Source organism: Pelodiscus sinensis, chromosome 1 (assembly GCF_049634645.1).
Source record: "Pelodiscus sinensis isolate JC-2024 chromosome 1, ASM4963464v1, whole genome shotgun sequence".
In the NCBI taxonomy this organism is placed as follows: Eukaryota; Metazoa; Chordata; order Testudines; family Trionychidae; genus Pelodiscus; species Pelodiscus sinensis.
Genome location: NC_134711.1, coordinates 72,049,384 through 72,071,172, shown reverse-complemented (window position 1 = coordinate 72,071,172; position 21,789 = coordinate 72,049,384). Strand labels below are relative to the sequence as shown.

Here is a 21,789-nt window from a genome sequence, read left to right as displayed (position 1 = left end):
CCTCCTGGATGTCCTTGCTGACTGGGGCTATGGCTGCGGCTGTGGCTGTGGCTGCTGCTGCCGGTGTGGCTGCTCCTGGGGTGGCTGTGGCTACGGCAGCTGTTGCAGGGGCTGTTCAAGAGCCCCGCCCCTCTTCCCAACTGAGTTGAGCGGCTCTCTCTTATACTAATGCAGCTGGAGCATGCCTAATAAGCTAAAAGGGGTGTGGCCTCTCCTGCCTACCAGGCTGGGATAACCCTCCCTCCTGAACAGTGTGGGGTGGGTATGCCCCGTCACAGGGATCTCTTAACATACTGTGACAGACTGCTGGCTAAGCCAGATCTCTGCCACTACAGCCTGGCTGAAAAGGCCAATTACAGCCAGCTGAGCAAGCCCAGGCCTGAAGTAGGATTGCCAGATGGTCTCCCAAAACATAGCAAACACGCGAGCTAAAAATTTGTCGAGCAAAAAAAAAGAAAAGAAAAAACCACCACTGCCACAAACAAACATGCTATGTTTAATACTTAACTTTATTATAAACCGTCGTCATCCTATACCATCTCTATGGCTATGTCTAGACTGCAGGCTTCTTTCGAAAGAGGCTCTTTCGAAAGCATCTTTCGAAAGAGCCTCTTTCAAAAGATCGCGTCTAGTCTGCAGGCGGATCTTTCGAAAGAGAAATCCGCTTTTTCGAAAGAGAGCACCCAGCGAGTCTGGATGCTCTCTTTCGAAGACGGCCTCTTTTCATTGAAGAACGCCTTCTTTCGAAAGAGGAACTTTCGAAAGAAGGCGTTCTTCCTCGTGAAACGAGGTTTACCGCCATCGAAAGAAAAGCCGCGTTCTTTCGAAATAATTTTGAAAGAACGCGGCTTGAGTCTGGACGCAGGGGAAGTTTTTTCGGGAAAAGGCTACTTTTCCCGAAAAAACCCCTGAGTCTGGACACGGCCTATGTAAAGAGGCTTAGAAGTAATTGTGCAAATGTGCATGCTGTTTTCATTGTTTTCTATTCCTCTAAAGCTAAGGCTATAGAAGAATTTAGAAGAACTCCTTTTTATCCTGCAGCTGAAATGATTGTAGGGAACTCCCAGTGCCGATCGTGCCCTGCCTCCAGCCACTCCCCCCACCCCCATTAGGTTCTGGGCTTCTGATGCACCCAGAGTGGCGATCGCGGCCCCACCCCCCAGCTGGGACTCTCAGGCTGGGAGGCAGGGCCACGATCGGCGCTGGGAGCCTGTGATTGCGCATAAGCCTGGCGGGGGCGGGGGAAGTGGCTGGGACTCCCAGCCACTTCCCCCGCCAGGTTTCCAATGCACCCAGAGCGGTAATACTGGCCCCGCCTCCCAGCTGGGACTCCCAGCCACTCCCCCCTGCCGCCACCAGGCTTCTGCGCATTCACATGCTTCTAGCGCCAATTGTGGCCCTGCCTTTCAGCCTCTCCCCCTGCCCTTGCCAGGCTTCCGTCCAGTGTGCAGCCAGAAAAATCAGAAAATACCGGACATTGTACATGTCCGGTATTTTCTGATTTTTTTTACCAGACATAGAGTGCAAATACTGGACTGTCCAGTAGAATACCAGACACCTGGCAACCCTAGACTGAAGGGCTAATGGAAGCAGCTGTGAGGTAAGGGTGAGGAGCCAGGGTGTGGCAGAGTGTGCTCTCAAGCCAGAAGGAGAGGCTGGCTGAGTTGGCTGCTAGAAAACCAAAGTTCTGTTAATAGAAGGTGGTGGGAAACTGGCACTGACAATAAAAGGCACGGGTGACTGCACCAGAAGAGTCACCAGTAGATTTGTGGACAAAGAAAGTGTCCCAAGGTGAGGGCCTGAGCAAGGACCTTGCCATAATACGTTATCATAAAAGTAAAGTCCATGTGTGTTTTTCAGATCTGTTGTAATGCATTGGTGAAATTTGGTTTTCCCAATAGAAACATCTTAGTAACAATTAGATACTTTGCCCACATAAATTCAGATTGGAATTCTGGAGCTGCAGCAGCAAGCATTTTCTTTTCTTTGTCACACAGCTATTCCAATGGCAGTTCAAATGTTGGAGCAACATGACACAGTGTGAAAGAGCAGGCTGCCTGCAGCACCTCATGATGTTGATTAAAGTGAACCTTTAATTATCATTTAAAAAAAAGTCTACAGCTGTTCTTAACCAACCTGTTATGCTGTGATTCTAAGTCCAGTTCTTTTGCAAAACTGTTGTGACATGAAATATTACTGTTCTGCTGACACATGCTTCAGGAATTAAAATCCATGGAACATATAGATTTTAATGTATTCTATTGTTTTAATGAAGTAACCAGATATTATGAGCCTCTATTGATTCACAATAAAATGTATGTTATGGAAATGACACATTTTATGGTTAAGGAGACATGTGAGGAAGATACAGTGTAGTTAAGCGGTTTGATTCTTAACACATACTAATATTGAAGACACTATTAGAAACTATAAGCTTCTGTTCACATTGTTGTGTATTTCTGCTTTAATAATAGATTATACTTATTTGAAAATTGGCAGCCACACTTACAAAAAATCTCAGAAAACAGCTTAGTTTATTTTCCAGATACATATTTTCATTTCTTGTGGCTTTAGGAAGTAAAGAAGCATTAAGATTGTTTATTTCATTTCCTGTGAACATTACATAGCAGCAAAAATAAAAAAGTTAAATCCATTAACAAAAGTCAGATTTTCGAAAGTTCTCAGTGTCCAAAATGGGATACCACATTTTGAAGAAAGCTCTGCTCCCATTTAGTCTCCTGCATGAAGTGGCTGACTCCCTAGCTGATGACAGACCATTTTTGAAAATGGGCGCTTCATGTAGGTGCCTAAGTGGGAGCTTCACAGGAAATAAAACATTCTTAATGCTTCTTTACTTCCTAAAACCACAAATAGTTTATGCATATGGGGAATAAATTAAGCTTTTACATTTGCTCCATGGTATTCTCAGAGAAAACTCAGACAACTTGCTTGGGTGTGGTTTTCCAACTAGTTTTCATTATGTAATCAAATATGACTAATAATCTTATTAAAGTTCAGCATTTTGAAAAGTCAGAAAAGTGAACAATATTAAAGATTGTTGGCATTTTGAACTCAAGTGTACTTGACAGTTCCTCAGTGTAACTGAGTTTGATTACCCCTGGAAAAGGTGCTGCAGTATGAGCTCTGAACCAAGTAGTATATAATTCTTACACATTAGAAGCTACTTTTGCAAAGGCCATTTTAAAGATTATAAGCAGAGGACCATTAACATGGCAATTTGCCTCACCTCTGCTGCCTATCTGCATAGGTAGCACTTGTTTCAAAATAGATTCCTTAAGAAGAAATGATCAACAAGTACCCACTTGCCATTTATAGATATAAATGGAGCTTCAAGTTTTCACTAACTGACAAAAGACATACATGTCTAAGCATAGAAGGGAAAGAAGAAAAGTGGTCAAGAGACAATAGGAGTAGAGCTCACACTCCAGCTTAGATTCTCCCTTCATTTGTTCAGGTGACTGTAGGGTTCTAGTGAAATAACTGAGGTTTATGACAAAAGGGATTGGGACCTGTTCCCCACCTTTCCCCCCAGGAAGGCGAGGGCATGGGGGGTCCAGCGGCAGCTGGTCGTCCCCCGAAAGTATCGCCTCAAGCTGCTGTATTTGGCCCACGATGTCCCCGTTGGGGGCCACCGGGGGATCCGGAGCACCCGGCTGAAGCTGCTCCAGTACTTCTATTGGCCGGGAATCTTTACAGCCGTGCAGCGGTACTGCCGGTCCTGTGACTCCTGCCAGAGGGGCGGGAAGGCCCAAGACAGGAGGAAAGCGGCTTGGGGGTCTCTACCCCAGATAGACCCTCTGGGCTTGCTGAGAGAGTTATGGGAGGGGAAGACCTCCCTGGATGGAGCTTCGGGGGTGGAAGCCGCCCTGGCTGTCCAGAGAAGGCTCACTGGGCTCATGGCCCCGGCCCGAGAGACCCTGGCCAGAGATCAAGGCCAGCGGAAGGGTGGGTGTGACCCCCGAGGACAGGCCTGCGCCAGTCGCCCTGGAGCGGGGCGGCGAGTGGACAGAAGGAAGCCAACTCATGTGGGGCCTTGCCACGGCCGGCCTGAGTCAAGGGGAGCACCCATGTCCCCGGGGCGGGTTCCCACGCAGAGGACCCGAACTTCCCTAGGTCACGAGCGGAGTGACCCTGCTCAGTTCGCTCTCGGAGGGGGGAGAACTGTGACGTAGTGGGGGTACTTGCTGGGCTGTGGTGACCCCTGCTGTCTGGAGCAAGACCCAGCAGGGAAAACCTCACTATGCAAAGGTAGTGCCAAACTTGTTGAACCAGTGGCCAGACACCCCCCATGGAGAGGAACAAAGGAAGGTGGAATGCTGCCCTGACTGGGGGGCCGGGCTGGAAGGGAATTTAGTTAGTTCTGTCTGAGAGCATGGAGGAGAGCCTAGGGGAAGGGGCTGGAGTTTAGGGGCCCAGTCTCCCCCATCTCAAGGGGGCCTGAGGCATCCTAGCCCAGCTCTGTGACCAGATTCCATCTGTGCTGTGCTGTATCCTGGAGAGGCAATAAACTTCCTCTATTCCACCGGCTGGTGCAGTCTGTTTGTGCCATTTCGGGGTGCAGGAGACGGGGGACCCCCAACGCGCCGTCACATGATATATGCAAACTTAAGAATCAAAGAACATTTTTTGAATATTCGGGCTAACACGGCATATTATTGTAAGGACCACAAAAAGAAATTTGCGCAAGTACGCCAAATGGTTAGGACCAGCCCTGGATGTGAGTATAAATATATATTTAAAAAAGTGTGGAAAGTGTTCAGATATCATGGTAATAGGGGCCAAATAAGTACTTAAGATAGATACTGTAGATGTTCATGGGGGGCAAGGGATGTTTAGAGTATGATTTGGGGAGGCAAATCACAGTAATTTTCTTCAGGGTACTGCAAGGATTGCCCATTCTATTTTTCCCTGGGCAAAAGAACATGTCTCAGATTTTTTTCTGGCATAGAAGCAGTTCTGTGAAATGTTCCAGCATGACCAAGTGGCTAAACTTCACAATAGGGCCTATATCATTCTTCTCTAGATTTAGATTGCTGACCACCAAAAAATCCCAACACTCATCTTCAGCTGTAGACTTTTTTTTTAAATGCCTAGGTCCGGAGTCCCAGCCTGGCTGGACCCCGTGTCCACTGGGATGGGACCCTGAGGACGCTGCCCGGAGTCCTTCCCTGGACCCAGGTTGTCAGCCCCCCGCTGGCTCTGGCTCCGGGTAGTGACTAGAGCCTGCTGGGATTCATGGGGCCACTCCTCTAGGTCATTCCCCATCAGCACCTCGGTGGGCAAGTGCGGGTGCACCCCCACTTCCTTGAGGCCTTCCTTCGCCCCCCATTTCAGATGCACCCTGGCTACAGGCACCTTAAACGGGGACCCGTCTATGCCCTTCAGGGTCAGCTGCGTGTGGGGTAGTATCCGCTCTGGGGCCACTATGTCGGATCGGGCCAGAGTCACCTCCGCCCCCGTGTCCCAGAAGCCCGTCACCTTCCTACCATCCACCTCCAGGGGTATGAGGCACTCGCTCCGCAGGGGCCGTCCTGCCCCCACCCGGTACACGGAGAAATCCGCCTCCTGAGAATCAGACCTCCCAGGGGAGGTGCACTGAGCATCCTTCCCCTCTCTCTGAGCTGAGGTTTGCCTGCCAGCCCCTGCCTCTGGGGCAGCCTGCCCTTCCTCCCGCCCCAGCCAGTTAACCCTGGAAAGTCCCCGGTCCTGGGACCTGGTGCACTGAGCCTTTTTGCCCACAGCGCTGGCAAGTTAGGCTTTGGGCTGTCTCTGTCCAGGCCCTGGCTGGTTCTCTGGGGCGCAGACGACCTGTTCCTTGGTCTCGCCCCGTAGTTGACTCCCTCCGTCGCTCAGCCGAGATCCGGTCTCTGCGCGGTTCCCTTTCTCTCCGGGACTCCCGTTCACACCCGGACCGGCTCTCCGTGAACTCATCCGCCAGCCTCCCAGCCTCCTGGGGGTTCTCTGGTCTCCAGTCCTTGAGCCACAGCCTCAGTTTGGGTGGGCACACTTCATAGAACTGCTCCATCATGACCAGCTTGAGCAGCTCCTCTGCGGTCTGGGCTCCGACTCCAGACACCCACTTGCGGCAGTATTGCGCCAGGCGGGAGGCCAGGTCCACATAGGTCTCCCGTGGCCCTTTCTGTACCCCCCGGAACTTCTTCCTGTACATCTCGGGGGTCAGCCCGAACTTGTGCAGCAGGGCCTCCTTGACTCGGTTGTAATCCCCTGGCTGTAGGTCCTCCAGCTGACTGAGCACTCCGGCCGCCTCCTGGTTCAGTGCGGGGATGAGCTCCTGCAGCCAGTCAGCTGGGGGAACCCGTTGCAGTCCACAGGCCCTCTCAAAGGAGCTGAGGAACCCGTCTATGTCGCCCATGTCCTTCAATTGGGCCACCACGAGCCTCTCCAAGCATCTGGCAGTCCTGGGACCCTGTGGCCCATCCACTCTTGGCACAGCCGGTGCCCCGCCGGTTCTCCGCTCTGCCATGGCCAGCTCATGCTGCCGCTGCCTCTCTCGATCTTGGCGATCCCTTTCTCGGTCCTGGCGGTCCCTCTCTCGGTCCTCTACTTCCAATTCCTTGATCCGCAGCTGGATCTCCAGCCGCCGCAGCTCTGCTTGGCGGGCCCTTGCCCTAGATGGGCTGCAGCTTGCAGGCCTCCTGGGGGAAGCTGTCTCATCTCTCCGGTGAGTTCCAGCACTCCTCCCCCTCTCTGAGCCTGACACACTCTCAGGGGGGGTCTGGCTGCTTCCCCTGGGGACAAGATCCTGGCCCTGTGGCTGGTCGTTCTCTTCTAACTGAGCAATCAGCTGGGCCTTGGTTGCTTTCTGCACAGGCAAGCCCCTCTCTCTGCACAGCCCCACCAGCTCTGCCTTCAAGAGTCGGGCGTAGGCCATCTGCCCGCTGGTCCCCTCGGTGCAGACTCACCAGTCTAGTGCTGCAGCGCCCCCCGATTCCCAGGAACCGCTTCGCTCTGTCTCCAGCACGCCTGGCTCCAGGGCTCTTGCTTCTACTGTGCCTTGTCGCTCGCCGCTGGAAGCTCCATCCACGGGGTGCAGTGCATCCCACTTCTGACACCAGTGTGACGGCGCGTTGGGGGTCCCCCGTCTCCTGCACCCCGAAATGGCACAAACAGACTGCACCAGCCGGTGGAATAGAGGAAGTTTATTGCCTCTCCAGGATACAGCACAGCACAGATGGAATCTGGTCACAGAGCTGGGCTAGGATGCCTCAGGCCCCCTTGAGATGGGGGAGACTGGGCCCCTAAACTCCAGCCCCTTCCCCTAGGCTCTCCTCCACGCTCTCAGACAGAACTAACTAAATTCCCTTCCAGCCCTGCCCCCCAGTCAGGGCAGCATTCCACCTTCCTTTGTTCCTCTCCATGGGGGGTGTCTGGCCACTGGTTCAACAAGTTTGGCACTACCTTTGCATAGTGAGGTTTTCCCTGCTGGGTCTTGCTCCAGACAGCAGGGGTCACCACAGCCCAGCAAGTACCCCCACTACGTCACATATGGTAATGAAATATTTCTTACCTTTCAGCTATGCCTGCTACCTCACACCCTGGGCCCGGCTGGGAAATACAGACACTAGGGGGAGCTGTCTGGAGACGTGAGACTCTCCCGGGAGTGTCTGGTGGGGAGGGAGCCGCAGATGCGGGGAGCCAGAGGTGGGTTCCCAGCAAAGGAGAGTGAGAAGCAGCCTCAGTGCAGGGCAGAGCACTGGGCAGGGTGAGCGGGGCAGTTTTGCTGCAGAGAAAACATGAAAAATATCTGGCCAAAGCTCATGCAATTTTTCCCATTATATACAATTCATTGTGTTACATTTTGGCAGCCCCTGAGACTGGCTCTGCTCACATCCCCTTTGTACAGATAGAAAACTGAGGCACTAAGCTTTTAAGTGACTTGTCCGGGGCCATACAGGGTGTGTGTGGTGGAACAGAAAATTGAACTCCAGTCTCCCATGGTCCAGGCCAATGCTCTAATTATTGGAGGTTTCTTTGGGAGTGTCTTCAAGCCAGCTGACTTACTCCTACCATAATCATCATCTTTATAGTGTGTCAGAAATAAATAAGGCAGTAGGGAGTACATTTCTATTGAAAAGCATAACACAACTGGAGAATTCTCTCAGCCACCAGAGAATGAGCACTTGTCCTCTTGAGCATTCTTGTAGCTAGCAGTCTGGAAAATACCAACGTTCAAAGTTAGTTTCCAGAAAAATGAACAACTGTTAGGTAAACCCCTTCAGTAAGCAATATTGAAGAGATTGGATGGATGATGCGAAAGAATATTTTTTGTTTTTACTGCTATACAATGTTCATAGGAAATAAAACAACATCCTTAATGCTTCTTTACTTCCTAAAACCACAAGAATGGATGTTGAATGTTTGCCGGAGTAATAATTCTCAGTGGTTCCTTCCACACTTATGTATCTCAGCTTATTCCTATTAATATGCAAAAGAATATTTTTCACATGTCCATAAATGTAACAAATTTTGATTAAGTATGAGAAAATATTTATCTGTCTCTTCAATTACATTTTCTATTGTTTTAAATGCTAGTGCCTCCTTTTGTTTTACTATATAGATAGTATTTCATCTTTAATGTTACCTTTAAGTAAAGGTTCTAGTTAACAAAATATTTTGTCTGTTAATATGCAGTACGTGATCTGTAATAATAACTGTTAAATATAGAGTCAAATTGTTTAACCTCTAATAAAGTGTTACAGCCACGAAGAGTCATAGGCCTAGCAAGAAGCATGGAGATAGTCTAATTTAGGTCTAAATTCAGAAAAGCAGTTAAGCACATTTTAATTGCTTTTCTGAAGAGGAGTGAATTTAAGGCTGTGCTTTACTGCTAATGTCAAACAGTGCTTTAGCATGTCCCTTTATTAAACTTTATTGTGTGGGGCTCCACAACTTACACCTTAAAGCTGCTTCTTAAACGGCCAAAAAAAGCATGAATCTGCTTTCCCTCAACTAGCATTACATCAGTTGGGGAACTAGTAGAACAAGTTCATGCCTCTCTTTTTCCTGTGGATTGCTTTTGTTTGCTCCCGAATGGCAAACCATGCTCTATTTCTTCAGTTGTATGATATTACTAAAGTTCTTTACATATAAACTTAAAGTAAGCTCTTACACATATGTTTGGTATATATCTCTAAATCAGATGCATATTAATCGGCTGGGTGTGTTCAGTGTTTTTAAAGTGCAGTAATGGTAAATGTGAGTCATTCCCATTTTATTAAGGGAATATGAGAACTGTAATTTCAGTGTTCTTACATTGCCATTATAGTGCATTTTATGCTTTGGTTATGCTTCTGTCATACCTGTTATCATCACTAATTCATAGGACTGCATAGTTAACTACATGACTTTGAGAATGGATATATGCCAACATATATGTAGTAAATGTATTAAGAACACCCCAAAGGAGTAAAAAACAAAACATGTCTTCACTATGGGCTGGATTGACGGGGCAGTGATCAATCCAGAAGGGGTTGATTTATCATGTCTAATATAGCACAATAAACCAACTGACAGTTGCTCTCCTGTCAACGCCAGTTCTCCATGTCAATGGGAAAGGGTCTCCAGTCCATACACCACAGTAAGTAGATCGGAGTACGTCGACTTCAGCTATGTTATTCACACATGGTGAATCTCCCATGGTGGCGTAGACCACCCCTCAGTCATGTCACTTTTAAGGTTCTAGTCATATGAATTAGATGTAATTGCTTGTTTAAAAGAAATACTATTGTGATTATACTGTAACTACAGTATTCTTATTATGCAGTATGACTCTTGAAGTTAGCCGCTCTCTTTTAATGTAAATACAAGTAATCACTCTAAGATGCCACATGAATGGCATTCATATACCTTACAAAACCAGATAAATACTTAGAGTTTCTATAGATCAGCAAAAAGACATCCATACAAATATTATTCCAATATTTTTTCAGCTGAACATGGGATCGAAAGAACATAGAATATACTTAGCAAAATTGTGAGATTCCACGTTCTATAACAAACACAATGAATATTTTAGAGATTGCCATATTAACATAATATTAGCTATGCAACATGGATTTAGAATAAATAGAGTGTTTTAAAACTTTAATGAAAATATATTGCTTGTTTTTGTGTTCTCTGTTAAGTAAGTTTTAGTATAAATTAAATACAAATTACAATTAGGTGACTGTTTTCAGGCATTAATTGTACACTGCATTAGTTGGCTAGCTATATTAGTTATTTTTGTTATTAACATTCCATTAATTACTGTGACTGAAAAATCATTTGAATATATTAAGTTGATTTTAGCCTGTCAACAGTAAATCTAAATGGTGCACATTTGTTTTCGAAAGCTTACAGCAGAGATTTTTACGAAGATCTGAATAAAAATCATTTTATTTTCTTTCTTGTCCTCTGACTCAGAATCATGGAACATTGTTAGCCAAGTCCTAGACTTCCTTGGATAGGGAGGTTGCCAAGGTCATTGTCGTTTAGTAGCCTGCAGTTTGCAGTTATAATGCCTGTGACCTTTGGGTACAAATGAATTAATGTCTCTTTATGTTTAAATCCAACAGCTGTTACTGGAGCATTTGGAGTGCCTTGTTTCAAGACATGAAAGGTCTCTGAGGATGACAGTAGTGAAACGTCAAGCACAGTCCCCCTCAGGAGTTTCTAGTGAAGTTGAAGTTCTCAAAGCACTGAAATCTTTGTTTGAGCACCACAAGGCTTTGGATGAAAAGGTACAGTATGGAAAGATACTTACTCAGCAGGCTATTGCCCATGTTTACAATATAACAGAGCTACAGTATTGTGTCTTGGTTCTTGGAGTGTTCTGTACATATTGAAAGTAGGACATCAAAAGAAAATCTCTGACAAAGCATGACTAAGAGCTAAAACATTTATATTTCATTTCTTAGCTTTGTTGTGGGAGGTTAGTAAAGATTTTACAAAAAAAATACCTTAAATCATCATAACTCACTTGTGGCCATTGGTAGTTTTGTTACAAAACAGTTTTATGAAAATGTCATCACTGACATAAACACCTCTCTTTGTTTTGCACTTAGCAAGTGTAACACACAAGAGATTCCAGCATATGCTGTGTATTTCAAAAAACAAATAATTGCTAAGAAAATATGGGCATCTCAAATTTTAATTCCCTATAGCTAAATTCTGGGAAAAAAAAAGGTAGCAGCATCTGTTTTCTTTCCAATTAGACATTAGTACTTGATTTTTTTTAAGTTATTACATATATTAGAAGTATTGATCTGGAATGTACCATTCTGAATGTGAGGGAATTGTTATAGTATTCATTGTACAGATGTAAAAAATGTAAATGCACATGTGTTTTTATGCAAGACCTTCAAGAGTTTGAAAATACTCATCCCAAATTAATATTTGAGGATCAGAAAGCACAAAGAATATGAATACATTAAGTATATTCACAGAATGGAATGCTCTCCATTTTTGTTAGAAATGTCTAACACTGCAGGTTACATCTCTTCATATTCGATTTGAGAGGCACATGCAATGTTATGTGAAAATCACCTACATTTTTTTAAAAGTCAAGTCAAGTCTAAAGTGTGACTGTTCAGTTAGCAATGAATGATATTTTATTGGGATAAAAATTACTAAAATGCATTTTAAGGAAATTATATAGATCTATTTATGTACGTGTGCATCAATATGTAGTAGCTTCCCTTAGCTGTCGGTTAGCTTTAGACTGTGTCGTAGTTTGCATAATGAAGTATTGTTAGTCATATCCTTTGTAGATTAGTAGGGCTTATGGTATTCAGAAGACTGAAAACATATAAGTGATAGGGGAGTTCTGCCACATAGTCATTTTTAGCATTTAGTTGTATAATAAACTACAATTCATAAAAACAGCTGCTTGTTTAAAACCATACATATTATATAAGTGGTAGATGTGGTATATCTAAACTTTACTAAGACATTTGATACAGGCTGTCATGAGCTTTTCATCAATAAACTGGGAAAACGCAACCTAGATGGAGCTACTATAAGATGAGTGCATAACTGGTTGGATAAAAATTCCCAAACAATAGTTATCAGTAGTTCAGTCGGGCTGGAAGGGCATAATGAGTTGGAATTCCTCAGGAATCGGTTTTAGGGTCAGTTCTGTTCGATATCTTCATCAGTTGTTTAGATAATGGAATAGAGAGTATGCTTATAAAGTTTGTGGATGATACCATGCTGGGAGAGGTTGCAAGTGTTTTGAAGAATAGGATTATAATTCAAAATGACCTAGACAAACTGGAGAAATGGTCTGAGATAAATAAGACAAAATTTAATAAGGGCAAATGCAAAGTACCGCAGTTAGGAAGAAACAATCAATTGCATACAAACAAAATGGGACATGACTACCTAGGAAGGAGTATTGCAGAAAGGGATCTAGGAGTCATAGTGGACTAGAATGTAAGTCAATAGTGTGACACTGTTGCAAAAAAAAGCAAGCATCATTCTGGGACACATTAATAGGAGTGTTGTAAGCAAAACATGAGAAGCAATTCTTCCCTTCTACTTTGTGCTGATTAGGCCTCAACCTGAAGTATCTGGTTGCCACATTTCAGGTAAGATATGAACAAATTGGAGAAGGTCCAGAGAAGAGCAACAAAAATGATCAAATGTCTAGAAAACATGTCCTATGATGGAAGATTGAAAGCACTGGAAAAGAAAATACTGAGCGGAGATATAACCGCTTTCAAGTACAGGCAGTCCCCGGGTTACATGGATCCGATTTACATCGGATCCCTACTTACAAATGGGGTGAGGCAACCCCGCACTCGCTGCTTCCTCCCAGCAGACCAGGGAGACGTGAAGTTAGGGCCCCCCCCTCAGCAGACCAGGGAGACACGGAGCAGCTTTTCTCAGCAGACACCTCAGCTTGAGAATAAAGGACTGAGGGAAGTGAGGTGTGGGAGAATAAAACTGAGCTCTGGAGAAATGTTTGGCTAGAGTTTCCCCTACAATATGTACCAGTTCCGACTTACATACAAATTCAACTTAAGAACAAACCTACAGTCCCTATCTTGTACGTAACCCGGGGACCGCCTGTATCTAAAAGGTTGTTATGGGGATGGGAGGCGAAAAATTATTCTCTTTAACTCCTGATGATAGGACAAGAAACAATGAGCTTAAATTTCAGCAAGGGAGATTTAGGTTGGACATTAGCCAAAAATTCCTGTCAGAGTAGTTAACAATTGGAATAAATTGCCTAAGGAGTTTGTGGAGTCTCCATCATTGCAAATTTTTAAGAGAAGTTTAGACAAACATCCTGTTAAGGATGGTCCAGTTAGTGTTTGGTTCTGCCATGAGTGGAGCACTTGATGCACCACTCGAGATTTCTTCCAGTTCAATGATTCTGTGATTTTTATTTACAGAAAGTCAGCCAACACATATATATTTCATGAGGTTAATATATAAAGAACTTCAGCTACACAACACAGATGAAGACAGTAGGTCTTATTTTGAGCTTAAATTACAGCAAGAGAGATTTAGATTCGACATTAGGAAAAACTTCCAACCTCTGCCACTACAATAAGCACTATAATACACAGATCAGGGAGGCTGGGGAATCACTATCATTGGAGATTTTTAAGAGGAGGTTAGTGTCGGGAATTGTTTCAATCAGCATTTCTCAAATGCGGCCACAGCCTCATGGGCAGAGAGTGGGGGGGGGGGGGGGGAAAGGAGGGGAAAGGGAGGCTCCAGTTGTTGGGCCTTGGGGTCTGGCTCTGGACCCTGGCCATAGGTGCCAGCCCTTACTCTCTGTATCAGCCTTCCTCCCTTCTCCCCCAAATCTCCCTGCCCTTCCAGAACTTAATTTGTCCTCTGGCTTGCCACCAGGTCTGAGTAAATTTGCTGCGAAAATTGGTATTTGTATCGTTGTTAATATGGTATTATTTTTCACAGCCTCACAGCTAGGTACAAGTTGGACCTCCCTGGTCTGCCACTCTCAGGACGTGACCAGTCCCAGACAAGTGAGTTTTCTGGATGAGGGGAGATCTCTGAGGGGAGGCACCAGCCTCCCCAATAGGCTTCTCTCCCCAGCCTCCCAACCCTGCAAACTGTAGCAGCCCTACTGACACTCCTGGTCCTGTGAGCTGATGCAGTCCCACTGGAGTTCCTGGTGGCCCTGCTGACCTCGCAACTGCCAGCTTCCCTGCCCCCCAAGCTCTACCCCTGCCCATCAGCTTCCCTGTCCCACCAGCTGTGGGCTCTGGTGCCCAGCAGGCTCAGCTGCCCCACTGGCATATCCAACTGGCTCTGCTCTGCCACTGGGATACTCTAGTCCCACAACAGCCGTGATCCTTCTGGATGTTACCAGACCAAAGAGTCCCAGACCCATAGAGGTTTAATGTGTAATAAGTCTGATGTGAAAACTGGTATTAAAAAAAGTAGAAATGTTACTTTTAGTGACAGCAGATTTACTAGCTAACAAGTCTTTTAAAAAAAAAGCAACAGAAACATCTACTAAAAAGACAAGAATGTGCCAAGCACCTTATTTCTGTTTCTGTTCTGTTTAGGTCCAATAAAGAATATAGACAACTATAGATTATATTTTGATCACTGACTCTGTAAAAAACCAACTATGTACAGGTTGGAACTCCCTAGTTCATCACCCTCAGGACCTAAATGGTCCCAGATGAGGGATTTTGCCAGACCAGGGAAAGTCATATCTGGTTCCCCTGATACTGGCTCCCCCCAGCTCTGGGCCAGCTCTCAGCCTCCTTGCCAGCGCTCCCTTGCCGCCAACCTTGATGCCCTGTCAGTCCCCGTACCTCTTTCTCTGCTATGCTGAGCAGCCCAGCTCCCTGTGCACCAGCCTCTTGGCCCAGTGGGGCAGCACCACTATGGAGTGTTGAGCTCCTGCCCTCACCAGGCAGCACTGCTGTGTTTTACCTGACTGCCTAGTTGCAGTGTGGTGTGTAGCCCAGCAGCGGTACAAGGTTACAGTAGTGTAAGAGCCCTCCACCGGGACTCCCTGGTCCTAGAATGTCCATGGCCTTGCCGGATGATGGATGTGGCCAGACCACGGAGACTTGGATTGCTAGGAGTCTGACTAATAAGATGGGTGACCTAGAGTACCTCGTATTAAATGAGAAGATTGACATAATAGGCATCACCGAAACCTGTTGGAATGAGGAAAATCTGTGGGACACAATCATACCGGGATATAAAATATATCAAAAGGATAGAGCAGGCTGGGTGGGTGGTGGAGTGGCACTGTATGTGAAAGATAATGTAGAATCAAACGAAATAAAAATATTAAGTGAATCAACATGTTCAATAGAATTGCTATGGATAGTAATTCCATGCTCCAATAATAAAAAATTAGCAGTAGGGATATATTACCGACCACCTGACCAGGACAGCGATACTGACATTGCTAAGGGAGATTAGAGAGGCTACCAAAATAAAGAACTCTGTAATAATGGGGGATTTTAATTACCCCCATATTGACTGGATCCATGTCACCTCAGGAAGAGAAGCAGAGATACAATTTCTCAATGGCTTAAATGACTGCTTCTTGGAGCAGCTGGTACAGAAACCCACAAGGGGAGAGGCAATTCTCGATTTAGTCCTGAGTGGAGTGCAGGATCAGGTCCAGGATATAACCGTTAGAGGACCGCTTGGGAATAGTGACCATAATATAATAACATTCAACATTCCTGTGGTGGGAAGAACACCTCAGCAGTCCAGCACCCTGGCATTTAATTTCAAAAAGGGGAATTACACAAAAACGAGGAGGTTTGTTAAACAGAAATTAAAAGGCACAGTGACTAGAGCCAAATCCCTGAAAGCTGCATGGAAACTTTTTAAAGACACCATAATAGAGGCCCAACTTAAATGTATACCCCAAATTAAAAAGCATAGCAAGAGACCTAAAAAGAGTCACCATGGCTTAACCACCATGTAAAGGAAGCAGTGAGGGACAAAAAGGTATCTTTTAAGAAGTGGAAGTCCAATCCTAGTGAGATAAATAGAAAGGAACATAAACACTGTCAAATCAAGTGTAAAAATGTAGTAAGAAAAGCAAAAAAAGATTTTGAGGAACAGCTAGCCAAAAACTCCAAAAGAAATAACAAAATGTTTTTTAAGTACATTAGAAGCAGGAAGCCTGCTAAAAAACCTGTGGGTCCCCTAGATGATCGAGCTATAAAAGGAGAAATCAAGGATGATAAAGCCATTGCAGAGAAACTATATGATTTCTTTGCTTCATTCGTCACGGCTGAGGACGTTGGGGAGATTCCTGAATCTGCACCGTCCTTTGTGGGTGATGAATCTGAGGAACTGTCCTGGATTGAAGTGTCATTAGAGGAGGTTTTGGAACAAATAGAAAAACTTAATGTTAACAAATCTCTGGGACCGGATGGCATTCATCCAAGGGTTCTAAAAGAACTGAAATGGGAAATTGCTGAGCTATTATCTGTGGTTTGTAACCTATCCTTTAAATCGGCTTCTATACCTAATGACTGGAAGGTAGCCAACGTGACACCAATATTTAAAAAGGGCTGTAGGGACGATCCTGGAAATTACAGACCGGTAAGTCTAACTTCATTTCCGGGCAAATTAGTCGAAAAAATAGTAAAGAATAAAATTGTGAAGCATGTAGAAGAACATAATTTGTTGGACAAAAGTCAACATGGTTTCTGTAAAGGGAAATCCTGTCTTATTAATCTGTTAGAGTTCTTTGAAGGGGTTAACAAACATGCGGACAAGGGGGATCCAGTAGATATAGTATACTTAGATTTTCAGAAAGCCTTTGACAAGGTCCCTCACCAAAGGCTCTTGTGTAAATTACATGGCCATGGGATAAGAGGGAAGGTCCTTTCTTGGATTGAGAACTTGTTAAAAGACAGGAAACAAAGGGTAGGAATAAATGGTAAATTTTCAGAGTGGAGATGGGTAACTAGTGGTGTACCCCAAGGGTCAGTCCTGGGACCAATCCTTTTCAACTTATTCATAAATGATCTGGAGAAAGGGGTAAGCAGTGAGGTAGTAAAGTTTGCAGATGATACAAAACTGTTTAGGATAGTCAAGACAGAAGCAGACTGTGAGGGACTCCAAAAAGATCTCACCAAACTGAGTGATTGGCAACAAAATGGCAAATGAAATGTAATGTGGATAAGTGTAAAGTAATGCTCATCGGGAAAAATAACTCCCACTATACGTACAGTATGATGGGGGCTAATTTGGCTACGACAGATCAGGAAAGAGATCTTGGAGTTATCGTGGACAGTTCTCTGAAAACTTCCATGCAGTGTGCAGCGGCGGTCAAAAAGGCAAATAGGATGCTAGGAATTATTAGGAAAGGGATAGAAAATAAGACACAAAATGTCTTACTGCCCCTGTATAAAACTATGGTACGCCCACATCTTGAATACTGTCTACAGATGTGGTCTCCTCACCTCAAAAAAGATATTTTGGCCTTGGAAAGGGTTCAGAAAAGGGCAACTAAAATGATTAGAGGTTTGGAACGGGTCCCATATGAGGAGAGGTTAAAGCGACTGGGACTTTTCAGTTTAGAAAAGAGGAGACTGAGGGGGGATATGATAGAGGTCTATAAAATCATGAGTGGTGTGGAGAGGGCCGATAAAGAAAAGTTAGTTATTAGTTCCCTAAATAGAAGAACTAGAGGACACCAAATGAAATTAACGGGGAGCAGGTTTAAAACTAATAAAAGAAAGTTCTTCTTTACACAGCGTGTAGTCAACCTGTGGAACTCCTTGCCAGAGGAGGCTGTGAAGGCTAGGACTATAATAGAGTTTAAAGAGAAGCTAGATAATTTCATGGAGGTTAGGTCCATAAAAGGCTATTAACCAGGGGATAAAATGGTGTCCTTGGCCTCTGTCTGTCAGAGGCTGGAGAGGGATGGCAGGAGACAAATCGCTTGATCATTGTCTTCGGTCCACCGTTTCTGGGGCACCTGGTGCTGGCCACTGTCGGTAGACAGGATACTGGACCAGATGGACCTTTGGTCTGACCCAGTACGGCCGTTCTTATGTTATGTTATGTTATCTTATGTTATGTTATGGATTACAGAGGTTCAACCTGCACACAAATTGCAGTGATTTGGACATGTATATGTAGATTTTTTCCCCCTAAACTCAAGTAAGTATTTTAAGAAAAATTGCCAGAGCAAAACCCGGCATGAGTAGTTGGATGCATTCTCAGGCCACCAAAAATACTGGTGAGTGAACCTCTGTTCTAGATAATACCTAGTCCTGCCTTGAATGCTGGAGATTGGACTAGAAAACTTCTCAGGGTCTCTTCAAATTCCATGATTTTGTGCTTCCAGACCCTTTACCTAGACCTACCCCTTTTCCAAGCGGGTAATGTTTCTACATCCACTTTGTCAGGACTTCAAGTTAGGTCATGTCATTTTAATAAATAAAAAAGTTCTGACTTGCCTACAGCTGAATCTTACCAGTTCTGGGCCTTGGACAGATCTAATTTGAAAGGTGGTGGGAATTCCACATTTGGGGCAGAAAAAAAGGTAACAGTTGTGTAAGAGACTGGTTGGTTGGTTGGTTGGTTGGTTGGTTGGTTTTAAAAGAATGATTGCTGATTCAAGCTATACAGAGGTATGGAACGTTAGGATTTGTCTGTGAGAGACATTCATTTTATGTCAATGCAGAGTGTGATTCTACAGCCTGCTAGCTTACCATACAATAACATCAAGTGCAGACCCGGCTACAGTGCACTAAAAGCTCCACATTGCAGTGTGGTATACTCCCCATTTCAAAAAGTTGTACAGAACATTTAGGGCATTGTAACAAGGATGAGTTAGCACTCAGCAAGCTAACGCTATGTAAATCTAAACCCTGATTTGTCAAACACAAACTTGCCTTATAGATAAGCCTTTAGAACAGTTTAGGAGATATTCTGGTATTTTGACAGTTGTTTTCATCCTAAATAGGATGAAAAGTTGAAATATCAAAACTTTTCTCAAAATTAAAAGGTCAGAAAGATACACTTTGGAAATGTTTCATTTCAGCGTCAAAACAAGACATTTAAACATTCCTGAAATGCAACATTTCATTTCAGTTTGTTAACCTAAGATGAAATGTTTTGTCCCATGATGAACCACTGTAGCTCAACAGCAGGTAAAGGCTGTGGTTCATCATTGGAGAAATAATCTGACTCAGAAGCCAGGTCCATCAGAGGTAATGGGGTGATGAGGTATCCTCAAACCACATCACTGGCAAATCCACTCCTGTGAGGCCTTGTAGTGGCTCAGATGGAAGGAAAATGTCAACCCAAAACAAAATGTTTAATTTTCATGGAAGAAAGTTCTGCTGAAATAGATATTTTTTCCATTTCTTCGGAGTTCAGGAGTGCCTTTGGGCAACTTCGTTTGATCTGTCAGCTGCGACCCTTACTGAACAAACATGACTTGGCCACAGTAATCCATGCTCTTGTTACATCCCTTACTGGATTACTGTAATGCACTTTATGTGGGGCTGCCTCTAAAGAGCCTTTGGAAACTTCAACTGGTCCAGAATGCGGCTGCTCGAGTTTTAACTAACACTAATTATACGGAGTACATTATGCCAGTGCTTTGGCAGCTGCACTGGCTTCCGGTATGTTTCCGGGCACAATTTAAGGTTTTAGTTAAGACCTATAAAGCCTTACATGAGTTGGGTCCAGGGTATCTGAAGGACCGTCTTCTCCCATATGAACCTGCCTGGGGATTGAGGTCAGATGGGGAGGTTTTGCTTCGTGTTCTCCCACTTGTGGAGATAAGAATAATATCTCCGTGGAACAGGGCATTCTCAGCCTTTGCTCCCAGGCTGTGGAATTCTCTTCCTCGGCATATTCGCATGGCACCAATGCTAGCGTTGTTTCGGCATCAGGCTAAAGCCACCCTTTTATTAATGTTTGAGTCTATATGTGTGTGTTCCTCCTCTCTATATGTTTTTAGCTGATGATATCCCTCTGAGGTCTCATATTTTAAATTTTTATATATATTTGTATTTTTTGTTTGTTTGGTCTTGTAAGCTGCCTTGAATATTTTAAATAGAAAGGCAGGGTAAAAAATATTTAAGTAAATAAATAAATAAATTTACACAAAGCTTTATTTTCAATCGGAATGTGGTAACTCAATATTTGTGAGTAGCCCCAATTATGAGAAGGTAGATTAGAAGGTAAAGGGCTAATGAGGCAATCAAAGATGCATAAAAAATGTATTTCATTTCTGTGACTTTTCACTTCATCATTACCTACATGTAAGTTGTGTATATGTGCACGTCTCTGTCTGCAGATATAGAGCTATATAAATACCAGTCCAGTTTCTCTGATCTGGTCAAGTTATAGTTGGTAAAACATTGAAGACTATAATGTTAAAATGAGCCACTACCAACATGTGCCCCATATCCTGAACTGTCCTATTATTCATTTGTAATATCAACACTCGCTATTGTGTCATCTTCCAACAGATTCTACCATAGTAGTGTAATTATGTTTCACTGATGGGAGCAATGACTCCTACATACACAGTGCATCAGCCACTGAAATGCTGTTCTTGCTGTAATTGCAGTTGGTGCAAAGCCACACAACAGTATTTCAAAAGAGGGGGGAGGGGCAATTAAATAGAAAAGGATTTTTTTTCAGCTAGACTGGCTGTCAGTATCTAAGTAGGAAGTTTAACTACTGCATCAAGACTGATAACATTCTTTTGTGGAAATTGCATTGAATAACTACAGGTAGTGAGGGCCTTAGTTGTACTTGTCATCTCAGAGGAGGCAGTTGCCACAACACAATATCCCCATGCATCATGCTGGGGCTATAACTTCACATTTAAAGAGAACAATGCTAATGTCTTGCCACTGACCATGTCCACAAGAACAGTTGTCAGAGCATGTGGCTATTGCTTGCAGGGCCTCCATTCCATGAACTCACTAAAGGCCAGTACCTGCTATATCAAACTCAATAAGCAATTCCTAGTAACTATAATGGAGCATTATATTTAATAACATTATTCAAAAGTTTTCAGAAATTGTTCTCCTATTGTTAGGATGAATTTTCAAGAAAGCTTAAGTGGATCTGAGAAAAATCTTTAAGCATTTCTGCATGTCGGTTAAGGAAGACATTACAACAGAATCCATTTGCACTATAGACAAAATAAACTGTAATATTGTTGTTTTTCTTCGTGTTTGTGATATTATGCAACATATTCATTTTATGTTCATTCTTATACAGTATAGCAAACTGTGATATTATTACATTTCTTAGTGACCAAAAAGTTGGAGTTTTGCTTCCAGTTCTGGATTCTTTTGATGTCAGAAGCTACAAAATGTCCTTGGTACAGTTAAAATACCACAGAAACAAACATGGAAAGCTTGATGATTTAATAGAATGTGTTTACATAACTCATTTTTTTGTGGGGAAGAGTTCTGAAATTGTTTTACAATAATGTGTTACATACTATTCGTTCTATGACCTTTTAAGCGAAGATGTCCCCCTCTCCAAAGACTTGTGGTTAGCTTATCTTCCATGCAGAACTTGCAGAAGAGAAATTTTGTTCCATGTAAATTGTCTGATTTGGGGCTACATTCATCCTTGCATTACAAGGCCTGTGTTAAGGCAGAACAGTTAAAGGATAGCTAGGCCATGACAGTTCTTATTGCCTTGTAGGTCACCAATCAAACAGAGAGCTGAAGTGTCTCTAAATGCCCTCCATTTCCCAATGACAACTTAGCAAATTCATGCGAGTTAGGTCCCAAAAATGGGTTCTCACTTTTACTT

At 44.0% G+C, this 21,789-nt stretch overlaps 1 protein-coding gene across 1 annotated transcript in view; it reads left to right on the top strand.

Moving 5' to 3' along the window:
• The window catches only part of PPFIA2 (PPFI scaffold protein A2), a 608,376-nt gene that overhangs the window by 349,510 nt on the left and 237,077 nt on the right, over window positions 1-21,789 (top strand). The window contains exon 7 of the mRNA XM_075932507.1: window positions 10,596-10,760. Within this exon, the coding sequence (XP_075788622.1) occupies window positions 10,596-10,760 (165 nt within the window). The remainder of the gene's footprint in view (window positions 1-10,595; window positions 10,761-21,789) is intronic.